Source organism: Equus przewalskii, chromosome 13 (genome assembly GCF_037783145.1).
Source record: "Equus przewalskii isolate Varuska chromosome 13, EquPr2, whole genome shotgun sequence".
Taxonomy (NCBI): Eukaryota; Metazoa; Chordata; class Mammalia; order Perissodactyla; family Equidae; genus Equus; species Equus przewalskii.
In genome coordinates, this window is record NC_091843.1 from 35,448,064 (window position 1) to 35,474,564 (window position 26,501).

At 32.4% G+C, this 26,501-nt stretch overlaps 1 protein-coding gene across 19 annotated transcripts in view; it reads right to left on the reverse strand.

Annotated features, from left to right (window-relative positions):
• ANKHD1 (ankyrin repeat and KH domain containing 1) overlaps nucleotides 1–26,501 on the reverse strand; it is a 127,883-nt gene that overhangs the window by 54,010 nt on the left and 47,372 nt on the right. For 15 of the 19 annotated variants that reach the window (XM_070570644.1, XM_070570643.1, XM_070570637.1 and 12 more), the window contains exons 8-13: nucleotides 24,692–24,929; nucleotides 24,270–24,461; nucleotides 19,835–19,944; nucleotides 10,741–10,797; nucleotides 2,460–2,547; nucleotides 167–294 (exon numbers count right to left, since the gene is read on the reverse strand). In XM_070570644.1, the coding sequence (XP_070426745.1) occupies nucleotides 167–294; nucleotides 2,460–2,547; nucleotides 10,741–10,797; nucleotides 19,835–19,944; nucleotides 24,270–24,461; nucleotides 24,692–24,929 (813 nt within the window). Of the gene's footprint in view, nucleotides 1–166; nucleotides 295–2,459; nucleotides 2,548–10,574; nucleotides 10,798–19,834; nucleotides 19,945–24,269; nucleotides 24,462–24,691; nucleotides 24,930–26,501 lie in introns of those variants that run through there. The other 4 variants (XM_008515566.2, XM_070570650.1, XM_070570651.1 and 1 more) reach the window with 2 other exon arrangements.

A 26,501-nucleotide genomic window follows, 5' to 3' on the forward strand; every position in this document is an offset into this window, starting at 1 on the left:
GCAACAGATGTTAGCTCAGGGCCAATCTTTAAAAAAGAAATTAAACAATTTTTTAAAAACTCACACAGTAATATTAATAATAAATATTAAGCACTAAAATATTTTAATATATTTTCATAATAATGTATATGTTATTTAATTAATTACTTATTTTTAAGTAGAATACCTTGAGTCGATGAGTAGGGTCAGCCCCATGAGCCAAAAGTAGCTCAACAACTGCCAGGTGACCTCCTGCACATGCCAGCGACACTACTGTATGATCATTATTGGCTGTAGCCCTATTCACATTGGCACCTTCAAAGAAAAATAAACAGCAATCTTAGCAAAAGTTAGAATCAGGCCAGTTCACAGATAGCATTTTAAACATTGTTTTTGAAGTACAGCAAAGATACAAAAAAAGTGCACAAATCATAAGTGTACAGTTTGAAAATTTTTCACAAAGTGAACACACCTGTGTAACCAGCACCCAGATCAAGAAACAGAACATTATCCACATACCAGAAGTCCCACCTTGTGCCCCCTTTCAGTCACTACCCACCCCTCCAATGGTAACTACTATCCTGACTTCCAAACTGGTTTTGGTTTTCGAACTTTATACGAATGAAATCGTACAGTGTACTCTTTTGTGTCTGGCTTCTTTCGCTCAATATAATATTTGTGAGATTCATCCACATTGTTGCACGTAGTTGTAGTTCGTTCATTCAATACCACTTTTAAAATGGAAAATCTAGAAGACTAAGATTAATAAATATATACAGGTTAACATAAGAATCAAATAATACCATTGTATGTAACTTTCAAAACGTTTCAAAGACATTTTTGATCTACTTCTAGAATGTGGCAATATAGCCAGGTCTCAAAGTAGAGAAAACAGACTTTCTAAACAATATTTAAGAGAAATATAATTCTTCATATTGTGTATTTTAAGAGTCAGAAGAACCTAGATGTGAAGAGAAGACATAAGATTATCCAAATATGTTATCCAAAAGGCTATTTAGTAAGTTATTCAGTAGCTTTGTACAATATGACCTGAAGAAAGTCTAAATGCACAATCTTTTCTTAGCCTCTTTTTTGATAAATTTTTGATCCCTAGAAAAAAGAACTGGTTTTTAGTTCAACTATCTTCTACAATCCCAAAAGGTCTCAACTAGATAGTTAAGACTACAGCAATAATCATTCTTCCTTCTTCCTTAATTCCAGACTTATTTTACGGAGAGAAAAATAAACCTATGGGTGAATCTACTATTACTAATTTATTTAATTTTCAGAAATATCTAGTTGAATCTAATCCTAACTTGCAAAAAGTACCTTTTGGGAAAGGCAAGGCACACCAGTAAACATCCTTACATTAGCAACATGAGATTATTTTTAAAGTTGTTAACAATACATTTAGATGTTGTGTTGTTTAGCAGTTACTACAGCCTAGAAAGGCTATAATCAGTGACAAGCCTGATTATATGCTTAGCAGGGTAGTTGTTGGGTATGATTAGGCAACCCCTTTAGTAAACGAGCATGAGAGAACTCCAAGGTTATCCATCTGTTCATTACTTCTGCATGGTTGAAGTAAATAGCTTTACAGACTATGTTATAATATTATGTAAAGACATGCCTTACTTGGCAGCAAAAATGAAGAAAATAAACCTAGTTTTATCCAATTAAAGAAGAAAACAAGTATATTTAAAATGATGAGATGTTACACTGCATTCTTAATGGCACAAAATGTCAGAATGTTATTGGAATATAGACACAAAGTTGTTATTTTAATAACATGACATCACCTGAGTGGACTTTCCTTGCATTTTACCCTCCTATCCTAAGATTTTTCATCAGATGTCAGAGTACCTCTAACACTATACATAGAGTTAGGCTGAACCAAGTGAAATTGCTGATATTACCATTTTTGATGTATAAAATGACAATTTTATATGGTTCAACCTAACATGGCTTCAGCAACATTCCACTTTTCTATAGTAAACAGTCTTGAACCACCTCTTTATCCATCATTTGAACTTCTTTGCCTAAATACATTCTAATAATAGAGTCTCTAGAGGAATACAAAAATAATAACTCCTTACATACTCAGTTAATTCAACTATACCATAAACAATGATAGCATACTTTCTCCCCCTCTCCTTTCCAGCAGAGCTGCCTTATCATTAAGTGCTGAACAATACTGCATCAACTAAATACAGCTGGACATTTTACATTTGGCTTTTCTAACTTTGAGAGCAACTGTATGCTGTTTGGTTAATGAAAACTTAAAACTCAATAAACTAATAAAGGAAGATCCCAGTAGGTACCTCACTAAGTCTATGCTTACTAAATAAAATACAGCAACAAAAGACTACAATATAATACTTATCCTGTAGGTAAAGTAGCTTTAACATAAATTCCAACAGTTTAGGACTTTTTTTCAGAAATTGTAGCCTCTTGGAAATGATCACTTATACTTTCTTTACCTTTGCTAATAAGAAACTGCACAGTGCACAAATGACCAGCTCTTGCAGCTTTCATCAAAGGTGTTCTTCCACCTTCAGATTCATGTTCCTATTTAAAATACAAAAAATAATCCATCGGTGCCAATTCATTAACCATTTTGAATACTTAGTACTAATAACATAAGAAATAATGAAGACTTAATACTTACTCAATGTAGACACTTACACTACCTACCTCAATTCCTCCAAAATACAGGATTAATTTCAGTCCACACTAGATGGTGTAACTTTTTAAGGGCAAGTTCAGTTTTGTATACCAAACCATAACCATTAAAGATGATATGTACTTATGTTTAGTTTGATCCCCCAAAAGAAATAACAGCATTTTTCTAATCTTAAGGTTAAAAAGAGGTTTTCCTAACTACTCATTTGACCTGTGAAAAAGGAAACTTAGTCTTGTGAGGTGATTAGGCGGATCCTGACCTTATCATATCAGAAGCCAGCTAAGAACTCTATCACAGGACAGAAACCAATCACTGAAGAAAAACACTAAGGTATTTCAGGAGTAAAGGGAAAAAGGAAAAAGAAAAATATACTAACGAGCAGATATTTTTTAGAGTAGAAATTAAATACTTGAATAGTCAAAGGCAAAAGAAGCAGTCTCATAATAGCAGAAAGAACGTTATTCTTTCTAGGAAGTTTGTCAGCAAGAGGAATGAATGATAACACAGCTTCCAACCATGCTAATATCAAATGCCACTAAAAGGAGCTTGCTTGTATGGTAAGTCTGCAGGTAAGTAGTACTGTCTGTTGAGAGAACGCCAAACTCTTATTATAGTCATCTACATATTAAAATGTAGCTGACACACGGCTTCTATGAAAAGTTCTCTCACCTATCCTCTCTTCATTATGTATGCAAACATTAATTTCTGTTTTTCTGGTCCTCTTTTGTTACTAAGAAAAGCTTGAAAGGGGCTGGCCCAGTGGCGCAGCAGTTAAGTTCATGCACTCTGCTTTGGTGGCCCAGGGTTCGCAGATTCAGATCCCAGCACGGACCTGCGCACCACTCATCAAGCCATGCTGTGGCAGGTGTCCCACATATAAAATAGAGGAAGATGGGCACGGATGTTAGCTCAGCACCAACCTTCCTCAGCAAAAAGAGAAGGATTGGCAGTGGATGTTAGCTTAGGGCTAATCTTCCTCAAAAAAAAAAAAAACTTGATAAAGATCAGTGATTAAGGCAGGCTTTATTTCAGCTCCATTCCTCTAATTAATTCAGAATCCTTTAGCTACCACACAACTTAAAAATAGTGTGCTCTCCCAAGAGAATACAATTTAGTCTACTTACATAACTAAATCTGATCTACAACTTAGGCAAACTAACAGTGAGAAATTAGATTGTCAACCCAATGGAAACTTTAGACTGGACTGTAGTGACAGGAATTCCACTGGTTTTTTTAAAAAGATCTTTACAGTGTAGAATCTCTCAACTACTTTATAAACAGTTTATGCTTTGTCTTTTTAATTGTTATGCATATTGCTTAAAAAACAATATTTATTAACTCTAAGGTATGGAAGCATGAATAACTATAGATAATGCCAAAATAATTTGGCTTTAGAATGGATTTTGAAGTTATAACCAAAGGCAGGTAAACTTAAAATTCTGGCAATTTACTTCAAACAAAACATACACCATAAAGATCTTACTCAGAAAGACCTAGAAAGCTGTTTGTCCAATTTTTCCATCTGACTTATTTCTGAATTATCATTGCAATCAACCACACACTGGAAATAAATTGCTCCTTCAGCAACTTGTTTATCTCCCCTCCTGCTTCAGAGCCTTTTTGCTCAAGCTGTTCCATCTTCCCTGAAACCCTTCTCCATTAACTCCTTTTATTCCTTCACATCTCATATCATGTTATTTCCTCAAGGAAGAGCTCCCTGAACCTCCTGACTAGGTCACTTTTCCTATTACTGACTTACAGCTCCATGAACCGCTCCTTCCTAAGTTCCAATCATATCTTAGTTTGTGTAATTATTTGGCTAACATGTCTCCTCTACTAAACTGTAAGCTCCATGGGAACAGCAAGCATGTCTATTTTTGCTGACCATTATATAGCTAATGTCTAAAACAATGACATGCTTGAATACTGTTTACCAAGCAGGAACCTAAGCATAACTGACCTCTCAAATCCTCCCTGTCATAGGACTGAGGTTTGAAGTTTAAATTTTCTACGAAGTGAATAAGGGAAAGAAAAGTTAATTTAACAAGAAATTAAGAGTAGTAGCTAAACTTAGAGTAAGACATTCATTATCTGCATTTGATAACACATTACTACAAGAACATGGGTGGGCAATACTAACGTCACTTTTCCTTTCTTTTCCTTTTCCTTTCTTTCTTATGTCTTAAGCCTGGTATGACACCTATCACCATAACTAGGTCCCATAAGTAGTGGCCAAGACAAAAGATTTTGAAAGCCCTGCTTTTGAATAAACTTTAACTGTTAATTCTGTATATTTAAAATGTTACCATAGCAGTTAAAAGAAATCAGAAAAGTACAGTCCCAAGATCCTCACCCTAGGTCAAGTTTCAAAATTCAACATACTAATAAGATTTCTGAAATAAAAAGTGGGAAAAGCTACCTATTTAATTTTCCTCCCTATAAATATACTCATTCCTTTGGTTTTGAATAATTATACTTAAGAAAATGGTTGGTAAAACAATGTCACATGTTTATACTGTATTTAAAATATTTTATTTCCTAAAATTAATAATGTATATCCCACAACATGTAACACTTGTCTCAAAATATCTGACCCCTAAATCCTTCCTTTAAAATAGGAATCAAATTTGTATACACTACTTACTTACGAATGTTGGGTTTATTAGTTCAAGACCAACAAAATTTTAAGATATAAATTACTTATGATTTTTTCCTTCATAAACACAGAAAATTATTTTCCAAGGCTACAAATTTAGATATTGTGCAGTTTAACATTTCTTCTTTTTATGTTCTTGGGAACAGCTACAAGAATAGGAGGATTATCTATTCCTTGAGCATTTAGTAAAACTCATCTATAAATCCATCTGGACCTCTTACTTTCATTGAATGGGTGATTTTAAACTACGGATTCAATTTGTAATATGGTATTGTCCTATTGAGGTTTCCTATTCTTGAGTCAATCTTGATAATTTATATATTTATAGAAAAAAATCAGTATTCATTTAATCTAAGTATTCAAATTTATTGATTGTTCATATAATTACCTTACAAATTTTAAAGATCCCTCCTGTATCAAATAGTTATAACTCCCTTTAAGTTTCTATCATTTACTTGTGCCTTTTCCCATTTAAATAAAATCAGTCTGGCTTATTTCACCTATTTCAGTAGGTTTTCTTTTAATCAGGCTTTTAATTTTGCTTTTCATCCCTATTTTTTTCTTTTCTATCCCTATTTTTTGTTGTTTTTCTATTCTACTAACTTTTGCTTTTATCTTCATTATTTCTTTCCTTCTTTGTACTAACTGTTGTTCTTTTATTAGCTTCATTTACTTCCATTTTTTATATATTCTTATATATTACACATATAATTTTCCATCTAAGGACCACTTTAACTTTATCCTCTCACCCAAGATTTAATGTGTGGTTTTGTGATAATTTCTACTGTGTAATTTTTACTATAATTGCCTCTTTACCCCATAAATTATGTAAAAGTATTTTTCTTCATTTCTAGATGTATGAGTTTTTTTAAAAAAGGCTTTATTATTGATTTGTAATTTTAAAGCAATAGAAATCAGAGAACATAATCCATATGATTAAGGAGTTTGTAGGTTTTTAAAGACTTTTTTTGTGGCCTAAAACATGGACAAATTTTATATATGTTCCATGTATTAGAAAAGAATATACAGCGTATTTATTGGAAACAGCATGCTAGCCCTCAATTTATAAGAGCAAACGATCTTTCTATTCTTAACAATTGTTTTATCAGTTTGATGTATCAGTTTCACAGAGAAGTGTGTGAAAAAAATCCTATCACTACAAATGTAGATCTATTTTTCTTATAATTTTATAATTTTCCATTTTATTTGGAGGGTAAATTGTTACTTACCGATTAGTAACTGATTGTTATATCAGTTGGAGAAGCATTTATTTAATTCTGAAAATGCTTTTTGCTTAAAATTCCATTTTGTTTGATAATAATATTGCCTTACATAACTTTTTCCATCACTTTGTCAACCAGGGAAAGGTCACTGGGCTCTAAATTTGTCTCTTAAAAACAGCATTTGCTAGGTTTTGATTTTAAATCTGATTCAAAAGTCTCTGCCCTTTAACAGTTGAGTTCAATAGGTTTATATTTGTTCTGATTACTGATATATTTTTCTAAAAAGAATTTTTAAAGTCATTCAGTACCTGATCCTTCCCCTGAACAGCACAAGGACTCTAACATGGCTTTTTAACCTTTTAACATATTCTTCTGAATTTCATGCTATTGCTGTCTAGAATTTCAGCACTACTTTGGTTTTAAGCATAAAATTTAGGTTTTCATACTCAAAAATTTATATTTATAATATTTTTTACCAATTTCTTTGCTTACCGTAGCTTCTTGCATCCCACGCCTTCCTCCAGGGTTCATTTTTCTCCTTATGATGTACATATCTTTTAGTAGTTCTTTTGGCAAGGGTCTGATGGTGGTAAGCTCTTTTATTCTTGTAGATCTGAAAATATGCTTATTTTTCCTTCTCTGGAATGGTAGTTGAGTACAAAATTCTATACTCCGTTATTTCCTCTTGGTATTTTGAGGATATTAACCCCCACTGTCTTCTGTGATTATTACTGTTGATCTGAATCTATCAAAAATTTGATTGCTCTTTTGTAAATATGCATTTTTTCCTCCAGTAGCTTTTAAGATACTTTTCTTTATCCTTAAAATTCTACAGTTTCATTTGTTCTGCTCAGTGATTGATTTTTCAATCAATCAAAGATTCATGTCTGGCATACATTCTAGAAAATTCTCCATCATTATCTCTTCAAACATTGTCTCTGCTTTCTCTTTCTAACCTCTCTTTTAGGAACTTCAAATAGACGTACGGTGGAGCTTCTCAATCTATTTTTTCTCTCAATTTCTTTCATATTTTCCATCTCTTTATCTTTGTGCTATATTGTGTTATTTCTTGTTTTATCATCTAATTCACTAATTCTTTATTCAACTGTATCCAATATATTGCATAGCCTATATATTGAATTTTTATTTTCACAATTTTTCCCTCAAAGTTTAAATTTGTTTTATTTCATATTCACTTGTTCTTAATTCATAATTATCATCTTTTGTTTCATTGTCTCACATTGTTTTATGGCTACCGGTCATAGTTTTTAAAATAAGCATGTTTAAAATTTTCAAGATTAAAGTCTTTTATTTCAATTTTCTTGGGTGTGTATTCTCCTGTTTTGCGATGTTTTGGTTTGTCTGCTTGCATTTTGAGTATCTCTTTTAACATATATGCTCTTGAGCTTTATAATTGTTTTATTTGGAAAAGCTCATTTTTGCATGAGAGTTGTTTTTTCTTTTTCCATCCACAAACTTATCCCTTCTCATCAGATGGTTTGAAAGTTGTCTCAGTGTGGCCCTTAAAGTCCATTTCAGTAGCAGATCTTTCATTGGTAACTTAAGCTTCTGGTCCCATGGAATTATTTCAGCTCGGCTCATTAAATCAAAGGATGGTGTTCTCCAAGTTTTAGTTACACTGTTGTCTTTGCTTCTTTCCTCTACCAAGAACAATTCAGCTAATTTCTAACTGTAACCCTGAGCAGTTGCTTGGAGCTTTTTTTCCACCTTGGTTCACAGGTAGGGCAATACCAGGGCAATACCCAGTTCCTTGCTTCATTCAAGTAGACTCAATCTATTGGCCTACTCCATGTGAGATGTATTCAGTCCCTATTCCCCCATAGAACTTGAAATTCCAGACCCAAGTGCCCTTTTTTGTTCAGCCTAAATTCTCCTTGGGCCTACAGCTTCAGCTATGGATCCATGCTCCATTTCTAGTCCACAGAGTTCTTTAATCTTGTTTCTGGGTATAGCTACATATTTTACAGTTTAATTTGTCTTTCTTCCATATTTTATTGAATATGTCTATGTACTTGAAATGATAGAGAGCAGAGAGGTTTCAAGATATAGTTACTAACACTGACTTTACCTTCTTGACTGGAAGTCATTTGTACTTAGATTTAAACAACCTTGAGAAAGCTGAAAAGGACTCATTCAACATACAATAACCTAGAAAGAGAGAACTTGGCCTTTTTTAAAAAAAAAGTATTAGGACTTTTGTGTATTTCGCAGATAGTTTTAGATCAAGAAAAAAATTGACAAAAGATTTCCAGTTTTGAGTAGTTAAAATTTAAAAAAATATATTTGTTATTCCTTAATAAAAAGTGAACATTTAAAAAGTGGGAGGTCATATTTAAAGTATATTATTAAGGTAAGCTAATCATTAACGGTTTAAATATATTGATTAATGGATAATTAGAGCTCATAAGCCCCCTAAAAGCTTATCCATGAAAAATACACTGCAAAGTCCTAGTTCTGATGAATAAGCACTAAGAGAAAAAAGGTGTCTTTTTTTCTATTTGGTTTTAACAAATATTTGATAACAAAATTTGATTTTAAATTAAATTTATTTTCTTTAAAATAAGTTGATTTCCTTTAAAATCACAGTCATGGACACCCAAGGCATATATCTAAAGATTGTATTCTATCACAAAGGCAGTGTTTCTTGGAGTTGGAGGTGGACATTGTCTAGGGGGAAGAACCAGAATCACAGGAGAGAGGAGGGAGACTATTTTATACTATCTATATATACACTAGAGGCTTCTGATACTCTCCACTGGGGGGGTATGTTCTTCCAACCCACCACTGTATATTAATCATTACCTTAGTGATCTACTGTTACTGACCAAATTCATATCCCTCTGGCAAATTGAGATGGAAAAAAGATTAAGAGGCACTGTTCTAGGGCTTGTGTTTAGCTCAGTTTCTAAAAATCACAAGTAACAAAGAGAAAAAACAAGCTTATTCACTTTAGATGAGGAAGAATGATTGATTATAAAGCAAAGATGGAAAAAAGGACAGAACTCAACAGTGATGCAGAATAATCTGTATGGATTCCAGGAATGTCTCAAAGTGTGGAATACTGAGGACTTGTCATCAGAATCTCCTGGGATATCAGTTAAAATGCAGACTCCCCCATTTCACATCCGCTGAATCTGAACCTCTAAAACTGAGAGTGCAAACTTCATTTTAAAAAAGTATCCCAAGTTTTGGGGACTTACAGCTAGAAAGATAGACTTAAAAGTACTTTTCCTTTAACAAATCCAGGGAGAAAGAAATACTTTCTCTGAAATAATGCTCAGCTTTACATTCTTGATAGGAGCCCTGATATTAAGCAAGGTGAATAAAAATTCACATTTTCACAGAATATTTTGTGAAATAAATTTATCTACTTTGTTCAAATTAGAATATAACAACTTCCATCCAACTAGTCAATAACGAAGATACTTAATAAGCAGTACAATTAAGAGTGGCTCTACAATGAAAAATTTACTTTAGATGGCCTATGTTGTGATCTAATTACAATTTATTCCTAATTTAAAAATTAAGCACTGCTCCTGAGTTTAAACAAATTTCTTTGCATTACAGTGGATACTAAATTTGCTTGACTTTTAAAACCAACACGCACAAATTCCACACATTTTTTCAAAGGAAATATTTGCTTATGAACAAGTATTCACCTTCTTAAAAACCAATTTCAGAATGTGATAACAGGAGACAATTTTAAGAAGAAAATTTTAACTTTATAGAAATTAGGGCATGAATAATATAATAAATGTTATCACTAAACTAATTTTTCTGTTTATTTGAGGATTATATAAAAACAATCCAATACATCACCTTAAATCTGAGTTTCAAAGTTAATGCAAAGGACATTATGACTGAGCCTTTCTCTCTGGGGTATGTTAACTCTCCCAATAAGAGAGAATGCAAAAGAACTATCTGGATAAGAAAATCTATTTCCAACTAAGAGATTTTTTAAGAATACCACATAAAAAGAATACTAAGGAAGCAAACTACTTGTAATGTGCATCTCTTTTTATTGGAACGTAATAATCTTTTTCATTTGAAGAGGATTTCCTTTGTCACCCAGCAGGGTCCTGGAACTTCTTGGCTGGAATTCAGATATCCAGAGTTCTGGTTACCTATAACATCTATTCTTTATGTAGTAGCTTACAAGCATCAAAGGCCACCCTCACCTGATGCTTGGCCGGATCTATGCCCTCCAAAATAGTCTTCATGTCCTCCTGCTTGTCCTGTGAAAGGAAAAAGAAGAACTCACGGATCTTATTCCAAAAACAATCACATTTGGCCATGAAGACCTTGTGACGGGTACTTCAGATGCTGGGCTTTGTAACTCTTCAACTAAAAATATTCTCATCTGTAGAGATCATAATCTCATGGGCCAGGTATGATTTTTTTTTTAAGGGTATGACAATGTGGTTCTCTATCAGTATAATTTCAATATAAAATTTAACATATGCAGATATAATTCTGGTGAATTATTTGAATTCATGCCTTTGTCTCCAAACACAACTAAAGCCACAGAATAAAGAGCAATATTTTTTAATATCTAACCAAGAAAAATAATTAAAAGCATTGGGAATATCAAAAATTGGGAGAAAAATTAAGGAAAACACTGTAAGATGATTGAATAGCTATGTAGCTTTCCCCCCATTATAAATGCACTTTAGTGCTCACACTTTTCAACTAAAACAGGAACCTTCAAAGAACTTCAGAGATGGAATATCTGTATTGTCTCTAGATTTAGACCCTGACAGAGAGAAAGTACCTGAAGGTGAGACAGAGATAAGGTTGAGGAAACAATAATAAGCTTTGCAGTTACTGACCACAGTCAACTAAGTCTCCAAATAAAAGAATTGTGGCCTAGAGAAGACTTCCCTCAAAGTCACTCCTACCTCCTACCTGGGCAATGTACTTACCCTAAGTGGATACCTGCTCCTGTGGTAGAGATTTGGTAAGAAAGTACTCTGAGACAACTACATGATTTGAAGAAGCTGACCATTAAAGCTTACTTCCTTTCCCTGCCCTACCCCTGTATGATTTTCAACAAATAGCAAGCCCCATTCAAATATGAATAATAAGCACAAAGGGTCTAAAACAGAACCTGTTAGGAAGTTCCTACAAAAATGGGAACAGTAAAATTTTAGTCAAATATTCCCCTACACTTTCAAAGAAATTAAAGAGAACACTAACTCTACAAATAGCTGAACAAAGAGGAGAAGGAAGGCCTAAAATCTTCAGTTAGAAAGCATTCACGGTTTTCCAGGAAAAACTAATATAGAATAATAAACACCAAGACACATCCTGGTTAAATCATAGAGGTTTGAGTATAATGAAAGAATCTTATGATAATCCAGGCAGAAATGGGAAGTCCCTTACATATAATGGGGAATATTCTAGCAGAATTTGGCAATATCCAGTACCAGAAGACAACAGAATAGAGGGCTTAGAATTTTGAGGGGAAAAAAACAATGATTCAATTATTTTATATATGGCTACATTCATTTATAAATACAACGTACGGTAGTCTCAACAATGTAAGTACCTGGGACTCATTTTGAAGGTAAAGTAAACTCAAATCAAAATACCATTATCAGCCAGCCAAAAGGCAAGTCAAGTTCAGGAACTCAGAAATTAAGAAGCTGCATAATATGAAAGACTATTAAGGTAAACACTGAATCTACCTAAATATACAGTTAAACAACTGTGAGAAACAGGATCATAAAATAGAATTTAAATGCTATAAAACTGTGACAATATAAAGAAAATAACATTAAAATCCTATAGTGGAAGATACATTAATCTCTTTCAGAATGGCGTTAATTGATATTGTCTGAGTTATTTTTTTAAAATCAATTTGTTTTCTAAAAAAATTAACAAAATATTTCAAAATTTGCATTTGTAAATGATGTCTGAATATTCTTCCAGAAAGTAACTTTATACCTGTGTCTTATATAGTTCACCACTGCTTTGGGAACAATTAATGAGCAGCTCATAGAGCTACCTGGAATATAGGGAGATTTTTCAGATTAAAAGAACATGGGGACTATGATCAGAGATTAGAAAATTAAACCATACAAAAAAAAGAAAGAAAAAGGAAATCTAATTCATGTTAATGAGAATGCGGGGAGTCAAGAGGTCTCAATTGTTAACAGAAGTGTAGACTGGTTTAGCATTTTTGACCAATTTAGCAGCAGCTATAAAACTCTGGATCCTCTAATAACTAGCAATTTCATTTCTAGGAATTCATACCTACAGATATATTCAAAAGAGTAGCAAAAATATGTAAATATGCTTAACAATATTTAGTGCAGCACCATTTGTAATATTTAAAAACTGTAATAACCCAGATTTTATAAATAAATAAATGGTTAATAAATTATATAGGATACTGGATACCTGTGAAAAAGATTGAGAAACCTATAGGAACTAACACAGAAAAAATTAATAAGAAAACGTTGCATAACAGTTATGTGGTAACAAATACATTCATATAAAAAATATATATAGCCCACATACATAGAATATATATATATATTTATATATATATATATATGTTTTGGTGTAGAGAAATGTCTAGAAGGATCAACAACATATTGCTTAAATTTAAAAAAATCTTATGAAAGAGGACATGGTCCACATTTCTATTTCATAAGATTTAATACAGATAATAAGCTGACCCTTCAAAATGTTTTCTTTCTTTTAAGGGAAATCCATATTAAATGTAATTTGAAGGAAATAAATTCTAGGAATAGGAACCAGTCAGTGCTAATGTACCCATGTTCAAATCATCTAGTTTCCATTAGCTCAACTTTTCTAAGAAAATGCCCCCCAAAATTAATTTGACTGGTAGAATAGTGTTTAAGGAAAGCAGTGATAGGATAGGCCACTGTGACACATTCAAAGGGCCCAATTTTCTCATCAGTGCAAAAAGTGCTTCAACTTTTATTAAAACATTAAAATTAATAAACCCTTAAAAGCTACGATCAATACTACAAAGAAAATCAGTATAATAAAAACAAAAACTCTATTGCAATAAGGAATTATACAAAGAACTAAACACTGAAAACGTCTTTCAATATACGTGACTTTTCATCATACATACATAAAATATCTCTGGAAGGATGATTTTGAACAAATAAATGAACAACATTGATTGCCAATGAAGAGTGAAACTGGTCGCTCATTTTTCTACTTTATGAATTTTGAACCATGTAAAGGTATTACCTATTTAAAAATAAGAAAAAATATTTTTTCAAGGAATTTTGTTCCAAGTACACAAAAATTTAGCCACGATAATGAGGAAAATCACTGACGGACATAGGACTATTACTCAATGTGGCAAAGATGCCATAATTAGCAACAGTGTGTGCCTACCATACTTCTTTAGGTTGGTTCTATTTATTTTCTCTGATCCATTTCATCTAAAGAAGATTCATAACGAGCATAAAGAAAGAAAGCATGTCCTATCCCATGTCCTTGGGTATCCTCTCCCTCTTCCACTCCTATCTTCAAGGTGAGAAACGTGTTACAGTAAAATGGCAGTCTAAATTCTTTGTCCTTCATTGAACATTTCTTACGCATATTGAAAGCCAAAGCTGAAAAAACAATCCTAAACAAAAGAAATTTTGAAAAGTTTGAAGGTATATAAGATGAGAAGAGAATGTAACACAAGTTTATTCTGCTATTTGAAATAAAATTTAACTGCAGGAAAAGAAGAATAAATTCATAATTGAATAATTCCAAAAATAACTGGAAAGACTATATTCTTGAGTAACCTTGATATTCCACAAGGGAAGAGGAAATAATTAACTTCAAACAAAAATTCATGTCAAGGAAAATCTTCCCACTTCTTTGACAGTATTTAAGTATTAAGGATAAATTATTGATAGTAAAAAGACTTAGGGTAGAAGAGATAATGATTTGGCATTATAATGCCAGATTATTCTTTATTGGGGTAGCCTTACTAAATTAACTGGATTTTAGGGATTAATAAATTTTATCAATTAAAATAATCTATAAAATACTTTATTATAAGCTAAATCTGTGAATCATTAATTACAAATAACCCCAAAATAATGTTTGGGGTAATTTAAAATATATCTGGTATATACAAAGATTTTAAGAGATAGAATAATTTATATAACACATCACCATTATTAGTAATGATGATTTACACCTTAAAAATTCATTTTCTTCAAGGATCTCACAGTACTTTACACATTCTTAAGCTAACAAAACACTCAAAATCATCTAGTCCATCCAGTACCTCCCAATAGGTAGTTAGTTAACTTGTTCTTTAGAAATCATAAAATTAGATTTCTTAAGCCAGGCCATTAAATATCATCTGGGTCAAATCCCTCATAAAAGAAAGCAGAAGGGGAAGAGGAGGAGGAAGAAAAGGAGGAAAAAAACTAAAGAAGCCTAGAAAATTTAAGTGATTTGCCCAAGGACACCCAGCAGAACCAAAGTAAGAACACTTACATGGTGTTAATAATATAGTCCATAAAATAATACTAGATTTCATTTTACAGATGAGAATATTGAAGCAAATATTTGCTTATAGATCAGTGATTTGATGATATCACTATCATCAAAATATATATTTTGATGATAATATATATCTCTCAAAATATTTAGTATGATAAATATTTAGGTGCCTTGTCTAATGTTCAGTGGCATCAGCTCTTTTTAAACAACTAATTGTAGCCTTTGTCACTCATTAGACCTCCATTCAGATATAGGGTTATAGGATGCCTTCTACAGGCATTTCTTCCTTTTAGTAGATCTACGTTCAAATAGCAATACGGGCCTATAAAATGCTAAATTGGGTCACAAAATCTCTTGATGTAAACCTAACTGCAATGTATTTACCTTCTCTAATATCTATGTTAATGGTTCATTATGGAAAATACTCCTTGAGTTCAGAAACTACTGATCAGTTATACTGTGGTATACCTCTTCTAGAAATGAAAGGCCAAGAAACCAGAAACAAGGAAGCAATACTTATTTACCTAATTTATATATCACTCTTTCTCCCATTCCAACTTTAGCTTTGTTGCCAAATACATGTGAAGGAAATTCGACAGATGACAAATATTTCTTCTATCTTAACAAATGTGTCAAAGTTTTAATGCTGAAATTAACATGCCATGATGAAAAGAGATTCTAATATCTTCATAAATGGTTGGAAAACACACTCACCAAATCAAAACACCTCTGACATGTTAGCCAACACAGTGTTGCCACCTAAACATATGTCCAAACTATCATTAGAGCCTTTGAAACTCTGAACTGATGCAGTCATCTTTCATAGATAAGGATCATGTCTATAACAATAAAATGGTTGGGCATGGAAGCCAGGAAAACATGGACAACAAAATAAGTCAAAATTAAAAGCAACCAAGAGAAAGAAGATAGCAGCAGAGTAATATTTTATAATCTAAATTATACTGTTGAATAGTTAACTATGTGAATTCTTCACCTTGAACTTGAGAAGCAATAGTGAACGGGGCTGGAGGACTGTGGTAAAAAAAATCAAGCGATAAGTGCTTTAGCTGAAGTAAGCTATAGACATGAGAATAAGTGTGAAACATTAAAATACTGCCTTATGGTCTAAAGACCAGTAATTGGGGAGAATGGCCTAGAGTAATACAGGACACCAAAGTAGTGGCTCAAAGACTATGGGAATTGGTCAACTTCAGTTTTTGAATGGTGTTTATTGGTTATTTCTGGTCAAGCAGTTCAGTAACAAATTTGTAAGGATACTGATAATATAAAAACTCCTTTTCAGACAAACAAGTTTAAGTAGTTTCCAAAGGAGGTTGTTTTCTAAACATTTCTTTTAGATTTTAAGTACTATGGAAAGCTAATATGTTCTAATATACACTTTCTTACAATGGGTTTATATCACATAATACCTGTAATCACACCAAATAGTAAAAGCAAACCTGGGCCCAATAGACAACGATGCTATGCAGAGAAAGAAAAGATATAAAAGAATAATCTTTATTTCCCTATACAATGATTCCCATTACAGTGGTAACAAGAGATGCAAATAACAGGAAGATATGAATTAGGTCATTTGTTCAGGGCTCTCTGCTTATAGAATAAGCTCAATGCTTAGAGTAGTAATTAAAATGATTCTGCATGTTAAACAGAGAGAACTTTCAAAAGACTCTGGAATTAACGGACATCTTTTTATTTCATTTAATTACTGATTTTCAAAAAGAACACTTTTAAGTGGACTATTTAAGAATCCTAAACTAGTCCAAAGGTTTTAAATAATGGATTATTCAAATTTATGCAATTATTAAGAAGTTAGACAAGTACATATCAATCCATAATATCTAAATATGATGGATATTAAGTGTGCCTTTAACTGGAAATATCTATAAATATTTTTTAAACTAGAAAAAATGAAGTTTAAAATAACTAAGTTTCAAACTAGAAGATGCACATATTTTGAGGATCTAACTAAAAATGCTCAATTATGCCATCAGTGCTGGCTGTGAATTTTTTAAAAGCACTAAATAAGAAAATTTCTAGATGTCCTTTAAAACTGAGTTCTAAATTACACCTACTACACATTTAGAATGAAAAGCCCTAAAATTTCTCAGTTTTATCTCAGGAAACAGTACAAGAAAACCAAATTGTAGCATTAAGTTTTTTAAAGCCATACTTAACATCCTAACTGATTCTGATGCAGAATAATTTAAAGAATGGGAAACAACAGCTTTTAAGCTCCTTTTTAAAAAATATAATATCAAAACCTTGAATTATGGCACAGGTTAAGCTCTAAAATCTAACAAAGCATAGGGGTTGGTGCAGATTGTGTTCCAAAGGTTGACTTATACATCCTTATTTAAAACTGAGAGTAAAAATAGTTCCCCCAAAATGAAAGTTCTCAGCCAGAGAACCCCAAAAAAATCTATTTAACTTAAAGAACTACCAAACTACCAAATCTAGATATCAAGAACACATCTATAAAATGCCAGGAATGGAATACATTTCCACTCCATGCAATGGGAGTGAAGTGTCTTACATCTGCAAACCACTGGAGGAAATCACTATGGCCCAAAAGAGATATTAGTAGGTAGCAGCAAAGAAAGGAGGACAAGCAAGGTGCTATTGCCTTGTCAGGTCCAGCTAGTAAAACTTATCAGTCACTTTTTCTCAGGACTCAGGGACTGATCTGCCTGCTTTGCTCACTTCTTGTTTTTGACTAGGTCTCCCCTCCCCTCTGGCTTATATTAAAGTCTGAAATTACGAAGTTTATTTATAATGTTTTAAATATAAAACTATACTTTCCCATGCTTTCCACATTTTCTATAAATAATAATAATTATAATAATAATATAATCAGGAAAAGAACTAACATTAAAATTGAAATGTCTCTCCACAGACAGCAAAAGCATGGAATAGGCAATATATTTTTTAAAGTTAAAATCAATATATGAAATAACTCAAAAGGAGAAAAAAATAAAAAGTTATATACATGAAGTTATTATATCTAACAGTATTTATAACAGTAAAAAATGAAAAGCAAGTCAAAAGCTCAATAAAAAGTGAATGATTATAGTTCATCAACTTGATGGAATATTATGCAAGAATTATAAATATAGAGACTATGTAGCAATATGGAAAAGATTGTGTAAGAACGCACAGTGGAAAAAATAGAAAACAACTGTATTACACTATAATCGTAATTATGTAAATATGAATACAAAGATAGATTGCAAAATAGAAAAATAAACAATTATGTTAAAATAACAGTATTACCTTTGTACTTGATTAAGATATATATCTATCTGAGCCACATTTTTAATCTCATATTTTGAATGTTAAAAGTAGTACGGTAAACTCAAATTCTATCTGTTTATTTAATGCAACTCTTCTAAGGAACTCTAATCACGAACATTCTATTTACCTAATTCCAGAAGACTACAAAAATATAACATTTAAAAATATTTAATAACAGATTTTTAACTCAGTCAAAATCAGTAAAGTTTTGCTATACATTAAAGCACATTTAACAGACAGTTGCTCTTTTTCCTAGTGAATAGTCTCAGAAATTTGAACAAACAGGTTAAGAAAGTGACTTTGCTATAGAAAAGTGGAAGAAGAAAGAGAGAATTCAGCTAAGAATTCAGAGGATAAGAGCATTAAACTTTGCTTATAGTATCTAACCTTTTATGTTCTACCCTATTTCTTTATTTCAAGTAATGAAATATTTCAATTCTTAATTTTTATAGAAGACACAAAGCAACTTTAAAAAAGGAAAAAGACATAGAAAGAAGGCAGAAGATTGAGATCTACTAACGTATCTCTCTGTCATAATTCTCAAACAAAAAAAGCACACCTCTCAGAAATTCCAACTGATGGGGCACATTCTGATTAATAAAAATGAATGCCAGTGCTATCATTACAAATAGCATAATCATACTATACATTTATTTTAGTCAATAATTATTTTCCAACAATGTTCTCAAGTATCTTTTTGGGAAGGTCTGTTATTGGAAATAGTTTAAAAGGCAATACTTGCAGTTTCTTCTAAATAACCGAAACTAAGAAAGTTGATTCTCTACAACATTTATAGCTGTGTATGTCTCATATAGATTTTTAATACATAAGAGAATTCTCGGAGAAACTCTAGAAAGCAGTTTAAAGTACCCTCATAAAACAAAAATTAGTCAAACCACAGATTTCAGCAAGAAGCATGAACCATTGAGATATTATTCACAATTTCCCATAGTTGTAAGCATTATTACACACATGAACCTGCCATCTAATTTGAAATTTTGAAAAGCCAAAATAGAAAATAATAAAAGGATAGAGAAAAATAGAATGCTGTAATAATATTATTAGGAAGATAATAGTAGCTTTGTTTTTAATGTCTAATTAGAGAAACAAAAGAAATCACAAAGTGTTTTGACACACTATTCTATTATGTAAACATCACTGAATTTATGACATGTCTAATAAAGAACAAACGTTCAGGAATGTCCAATGGGATTAGGGTAAGAGGGGGAAACAAACTAATACTTTTACCTAGGAAATGAAACACTATGCTCTATTAAAAACTAAGTATTTTCAAATACATTTACTAATGCAACAACTAGAATAAGCAGCCAAACTCCTTTTTTTAAAGTTATTTTATATAAAGCATGCAAACTATTGATCATCTTTACTAGTGTTTTCTAAATGTTAAAAATAAATGAATGCAGATTAACATTCACACAAAAGTATTTGAAATTAAAAATATCTTACTAAATCAGCCCCTGCTTGAAGTAAAACATCTGCCACATCTGTATGTCCATTTTCACAAGCATACGTTAAGGCTGTGTCTCCTGTTGCTGTTGTAGCATGAACATTAGCACCTAGCAAACAAAAAAATCATAGCTTTACTCTGTGAATTATAAAATTATATTAGATAGTTCAATTCTGCAATTTGGTGAAATTGATAAACTCAAAATATGAAAATAGAATGTATTTTAAATATCTTAATTTTCCTTTAAATATGTTTTGTAAAAGTGCTTTTAGCCACACAGAAACGTATTACACCAAATGATTTTAAAACATAGTAATTTGCCTATATGTCCCCAGTAAGATATACCCTAAGAAATAAAAGATCTGCAACAAAAAATATCAAACAGTTTTCAGAAATCCTATTGGTGGTAGTGGTGGTTTGTATTCTGAGACAGTTCTATGGATATTGTGGTAAAAATCAAATGAATAATCCTTTGATGAGAGATGAAATTTTGGCATGGTTGAGAGAAAACACAGATATAAGATTTCTGAGGTTAAGTAAAAATCCTATAGTTCTGAACTGGAAGTATGGACATGATCATGATGGATTTTGTCTATAAGAAAAATAAATATTTCCTAACTCTGACCAACTAAAAAGGCCTAGAGACAATGATAGACCAAGCAGAAATAGCATCTCTCGCTTAGCCTGTAGTCTCTAAGTACCATCTCCTACTAAATGGAATTAAGGCTTCTCAGAGAAATGATTTGTTCCACGACTGAGGCAGAAACTGTGTGAGGCTGAAACACCTGGCCCTATCAGAAAGCAAGGAAATAGAGACTATAATGAGGTCATATCAAAAGGACTTAGGAGCTAAACTTATTGAGCAAGGATGGTCAAATTGTCCCATCTTTCAACAGTTTTTGCATCAAAAAGAATGAGGATGGTGTTCGAGTAAAACCCATCACATATGTTTAAACCCAAAAGTTGAAAATGATTTCAAGTCAAAAACAAAAAAACGCTTCATTGGTCACCACTGAAAGATGCTAGGGGACCACCTCATTATTTTGGAAACTGGTAAATTAGGGGGGAAAAAAACAAATGTTTATACTGCCACTCCTATATAATTTATACCTAAGGGTAACCAAATAGTTGTTGAGGGAAAGTTTCTTTTTACGGACATATTCCAGTTAATAAACAAGGACGGAATAATAGAATTTAGAATATCACCATTTTGCAACCCCTAATGAATTAATGGATCTAAGCAATCAGATCATCAATGGCTAATAATACCACAAAAGAGAGATACTCAGACGTTTATTACCTCCTAAGGAAAGTACACAAATACTACCTATGAAGTAGCCTAGTAAACAAAAAAACACACATCATACCTGATTTCAATCAAACCTCTAGATCTAACTACTACTTTATGGGAAATCCAAGAGACAGAAAAATAAGTTAAATGAAATCATGGAGATGTAACTAGCAAAATCCATTCTCTGAAAGCCTAAAAGATAAACATTCCATTTCTCATTTCTTCAACCAAAACTTGCAAGAAAAAAGGAAAGCATAGATTAAAAGGGACTTAAGAGACATACTGATCAATAGTTAGTATGAATCGTACTTGGAATGCTGATTCAAAAAAGTCATTAAATGCATATATACATTTATAAGACTATCAGGAAAATATGAAAACTGCGTGGATATTTAATGATACTAAGGAATTATTATTTAAAAATTTTAGATAGAAAAATGGTATTGTGATTTTTCTAAAAGATTATCTTCTAGAGATACACACTGAAATATTTATTGATAATGTAGAAAAATAAATTTATTTTTTAAATAATGTATTTTCAAATTAAATTTTAAATTTAAAAATGTTTTTATAATATGTATGGTGACAGATGCTAACTAGACTTATTATGTTGACCATTTCAACATATATACAAATATCACATCATTATGTTGTACATCTGAAACTAATATGATGTTATATGTCAATTATATCTCAATAAAAAAAATTTTAGGTGGGCCGGCACGGTGACCGAGTGGTTAAGTTCGCACACTCCACTGTGGTGGCCCAGGGTTTCGCTGGTTCGGATCCTGGGGGCTGACACAGCACCGCTTGTCAGGCCACGCTGAGGCAGTGTCCCCCATGCCACAACTAGAAGGACCCACAACTCTAAATATACAAGTATGTACCAGGGGGATTTGGGGAGAAAAAGCTGAAATAAATAAAGAAGAAGAAGATTGGTAACAGTTGTTAGCTCAGGTGCCAATGTTTTAAAAAAAACTTTTAATGTTTACTTTAAATAATTTTACAAAAATAAATGGGGGATATGGGAGGAGTATAGATAAAATGAGATTGGCCATGAATTAAAAAATTGATAAACCTGGGTGAGGGGTTCTTAGGGATCATTATACTATATTTTCTATGTTTGAAAAAATGCCAAAACAAAAGGTTTTTAAATTTTTTTTAATTGTATAGGCAATGTATTAAAAAACCTATTGGACTTTTCTTTAGAAGTGCTACAGTATAACACGAACTTCATGTAAATAAATCACTCTAATTTGGGGAAAAATTTTTTTAGGTAGTGACCACGTAAAAAAAGTGATTCTCAACCCCTGAGATAGTTTTGGAAACTAAATACTTCAAATTAGCAAAAGTAGCTAAACATGAGAATCAATGGTGATGGAATAGAAAAAACAATGTCAGGAGTTCTAAGTTTGAATACTGGCTCTGTCACTTAGCTTGGTTACCTTAGGGAAGGTAAATAACACGATTATGACTCCATTTCCATATCTATAATAATGTGTTTAATATCTCTTACTATATAGGGACCAGGGATAATTAATAGAGATAACACAAGAGCTGAGCAGAATGCTGGTATTCAATAATTTCTTAGTAAACATTTATTCCTTCTTTCAAAAGCCTCTTACAATAGCATGACTTTACTTAAGAGAGGGAGAGGGATGTGGGGAGAATGCAGAAAGATAACCACTGGTAAAGAAAGACCTCTTTTTATGTGGTATAACTGACATGAGAAGGATTCTTGAATGGGACACAGACAGTTATTGAAAATGATGAGGGAACAATGAATAATGCATACATTAACTACAGTGATTAAAAGTATTCGAGTCAGGGGACCAGCCCCGTGGCCAAGGGGTTAAGTTCACATGCTCCGCTTTCGTGGCCCAGGGTTTCACAGGTTTGGATCCTGGGCACGGACCCAGCATCGCTTATCAGGCCATGCTGAGGCGGCATCCCACATAACAGAAACAGAAGGACCCACAACAAGAATATACAGCTATGTACTGGGGGACTTTGGGGAGAAAAAGAAAAAAAAAAGACTGGCAACAGAAGTTAGCTCAGGTACCAATCTTGAAAAAAACAAAAGTATTCAAGTCAGGGAAGAGGTCAGCTTGTATGGTTGGTTTGTGCATTAGTTCAAAATCTAAACAATCATCTGAACCATTAACAATCTGGATTAAAAAGTTATTTCAATAATAATTCAAAGGAAAAACTGAGGCTGAGCTATATTCAAATTACACAGTGAAAGCCCAAAAAGCATATACAGTTTTGCTAAATATTTTATTTTCCTTTACATATTAATTTCTTTATATATGAAGTTTTAAAGAATATATCAGATATGGATAAAAGAAAAATTTTATATTATTTCTAAAGGATATATAAAGGTTGACATCTATCTGGATCAATTCTTTCCAGTAGATTCTTACTTTGTTCTATAAAACTACAAATAGTCTATGTAAAAATACTTATTCCTTATTACTGCTTAACAATGTATAGAGCACAAATTATTTTAAAACTAAGCACTTCTGGGCCAGCCCCAGTGTCCTAGTGGTTAAGTTTGGTGCACTCTGCTTCAGTGGCCCAGGTTTGGCACCTGGGTACAGACCTACACTACTCATTTGTTAGTGGCCATGCTGTGGCGATGGCTCACATACAAAAAGAGGAAGATGGGCAGCGGATGTTAGCTCAGGGCGAATCTTCCTCAGCAAAAAAATAAAATAAAATAAAACTAAGCACTCTGCCAAAAAAATTAAATTCCCATTTGTTCTTTTTCTTTTGAGAAGACTTAAAAATGCCAAGAAATGAACAGGTTTAAAGGTACCAAATTATAATGTCTGTAATCTCATCACACCTCCTCTTATTAACAAAGACTAGGAGGAGCTAACATCTCCCTTCCAAAAGCCATAAACCATTCAACGGACAGAGAAGGTCAATAAGAAGCCTCATGGTCACTAAGTAAACATTAATAACAATAAAAATCTTTTTTAAAAAACGACATTATTAGAGACGGAAGAGCTTAAAAAGAGCAGTTAAATTGTGGAGCTGTCTTTGAACTTTTGTAGAAATGAAAAAGTTAAGGTTAATTGTTAAAGTTATGAAAGCAATATAAAAGCCTTTTTCTAAAAGGCATTTTTAAAGCTACATACCAGCAGCCAGTAAATATTTAACCAACTCCAGGTGTCCCTCTTGAGAAGCCTCCATCAGAGGCGTGGAGCAGCCAAGTTCTATATCAGCCCCTGCCTTAATCAGGAAGTCTGCAACTTCAGAAAATCCTCCACAGCAAGCCAAGGTCAGAGCAGTTTCTTGGGTTTCTTCTGTCTGGGCATTTATATTTGCTCCTGGGGAAAGCATAAAAATAGATAAAACTAGTTGCAAAAGACATGATAAAGATATTAATTGTTCTGAATTGTGATAATCATCCCTATCTTCTCTGCTTCTGAGGTTCCTTCCAGGGTGTTGATAATTTATCATGAATGCAAAAATATACTTTAGTTGTAGTAAACTTCACTGATACACAAAACATCCAAAGGAAATTGACTTTTTTATTAAAGAAGTAAAACTACTTTACCTTGTGCTAAAAGTAGTGCCACCATCTCTTCATGTCCTTCTCGAGCAGCTTCCATCAAGGGAGTGTATCCTTCATCATTAACTTCTTCAAGATTTGCTCCCCTTTCAATAAGTAGAGCTGCCAATTCAACGTGTCCTCCACAGGCAGCTAGCGTTAACGGAGACTCAAAAGAATCTGCAGGCATGTTCACTTGAGCACCACTATCCAAAAGCAAACGTGCTACCTCTACATGTCCGTCCTGCACATTTTCAGAAGTAAAACAAGAAGGAAGGAAATTTTTTTTGTTTTGAGATTTTTTTAAGTGGGAGAAGAGAAGCAAGGGATTGAGGAAAGACAGAAAGGAAGAAAGAGAAGAGGCATCTTAGATGCATATATATTATCATGCCCATCCAAGCAATGAGATTGGTCTTATCAAAATCACCAAAATTGTTTTACTTAACTTTTGAACAGGCCTAAAAATTTCCAAAAGAATCAGACTTGTGACATATAGTTACAATTCCAAATAATTTTGAATTTCCACATTCTTTGAAGTTCAAAACTCTGTTAAATTCATAGTCAACAGTATCTCAAAATAATTACTGTTTCTACTACTGCTGGGTCAAATATAGCAATAACCTCAAACTCAGATGTCATGTTTAAGTACAGAAACTGTGTTAGATCTATTTAAGAAACAAAGACTTGGCAAAAAAATAACACAACAAATTCTGTGAAGTCATTACACTTGGGATTATGTCACCAAGGTAAACCCCTGTGGACTGATACTGCCCTATATTTTTCCTCATCACTAGCCTGTTACAGTGAGGCAAAGAATTTTACAAAGATGTAAAAATAAGTGTCTTATTCGCTTGTAAATAATTTACCATGGGCCCAAGTGCATAAATATTAAGGCAATCAACAACAAAATATCCTTATGGAAGGTATCTATTCTATCCCACTATCACCATAAATATCCTTCTTTAGTTGCAAATTCTTTACTTCAAAATTTTATGTAGGCCTTAACTCTTGTTGTGGCATATAAAGTCAGATGTCGCATTGTTTTATATTTCAAAAATGACCAAAATATTGCTAATGAAAGGTAAAGACTAAGTACAAAAATAAGGTTGGGCAATTCTTTTATTAAAAAATTAATTAAAGAAACCTTAACTAAATGTCAGATTTCAGTATCCATCAAGAGTTTCATTACACTTAACTAAATAACTACCCTAGCCTTAATTACTTTTGACACAATGCCAAAAACAAATGACTTCACATTAAAATTTTAGTTTCTTAGTACTTCAAATACATGTAAAATAAAATATATTTTAACCAAACTAGTGTATTGAGTTATTTGGAATTTGAAATACATTCCTAATTGAAAGGTAAGTAAGGATTTATAAGTATTTATAGATTAGGGAACTACTGTTGTGCCTAGCTCCTCCAGGCTCCCAATAAACTGTTTTGCTTGAATTTAGGTGAATTTTTGAAGATTCTTTACAGATTCTGCTAACTTATCTTGAGTACATATATTAAGCACTTTTTTATATTAATGAATATTAATTTTGCCAAAGGAAAAAAGAATAAAAAATTAAAAAAAGAATAATCCAATGTTAAAGGTCTAATATAATTATTAGAATATGGTTTAATTCTAAGACTTTAGTCTTAGCCATAGAGCAGTAGCTGGTATTAGACTTACTCTTCTATCATAAACAACTATAAATTTGGAAAAAATAGATAAAGCAACTAGAAGTACTGGACAGCAACCAAGCTAGGGCTGGGGTTATGATCACTGAAAGAAGGGAGCACATGAGATGAACCTTATGTTCCCTCTAGC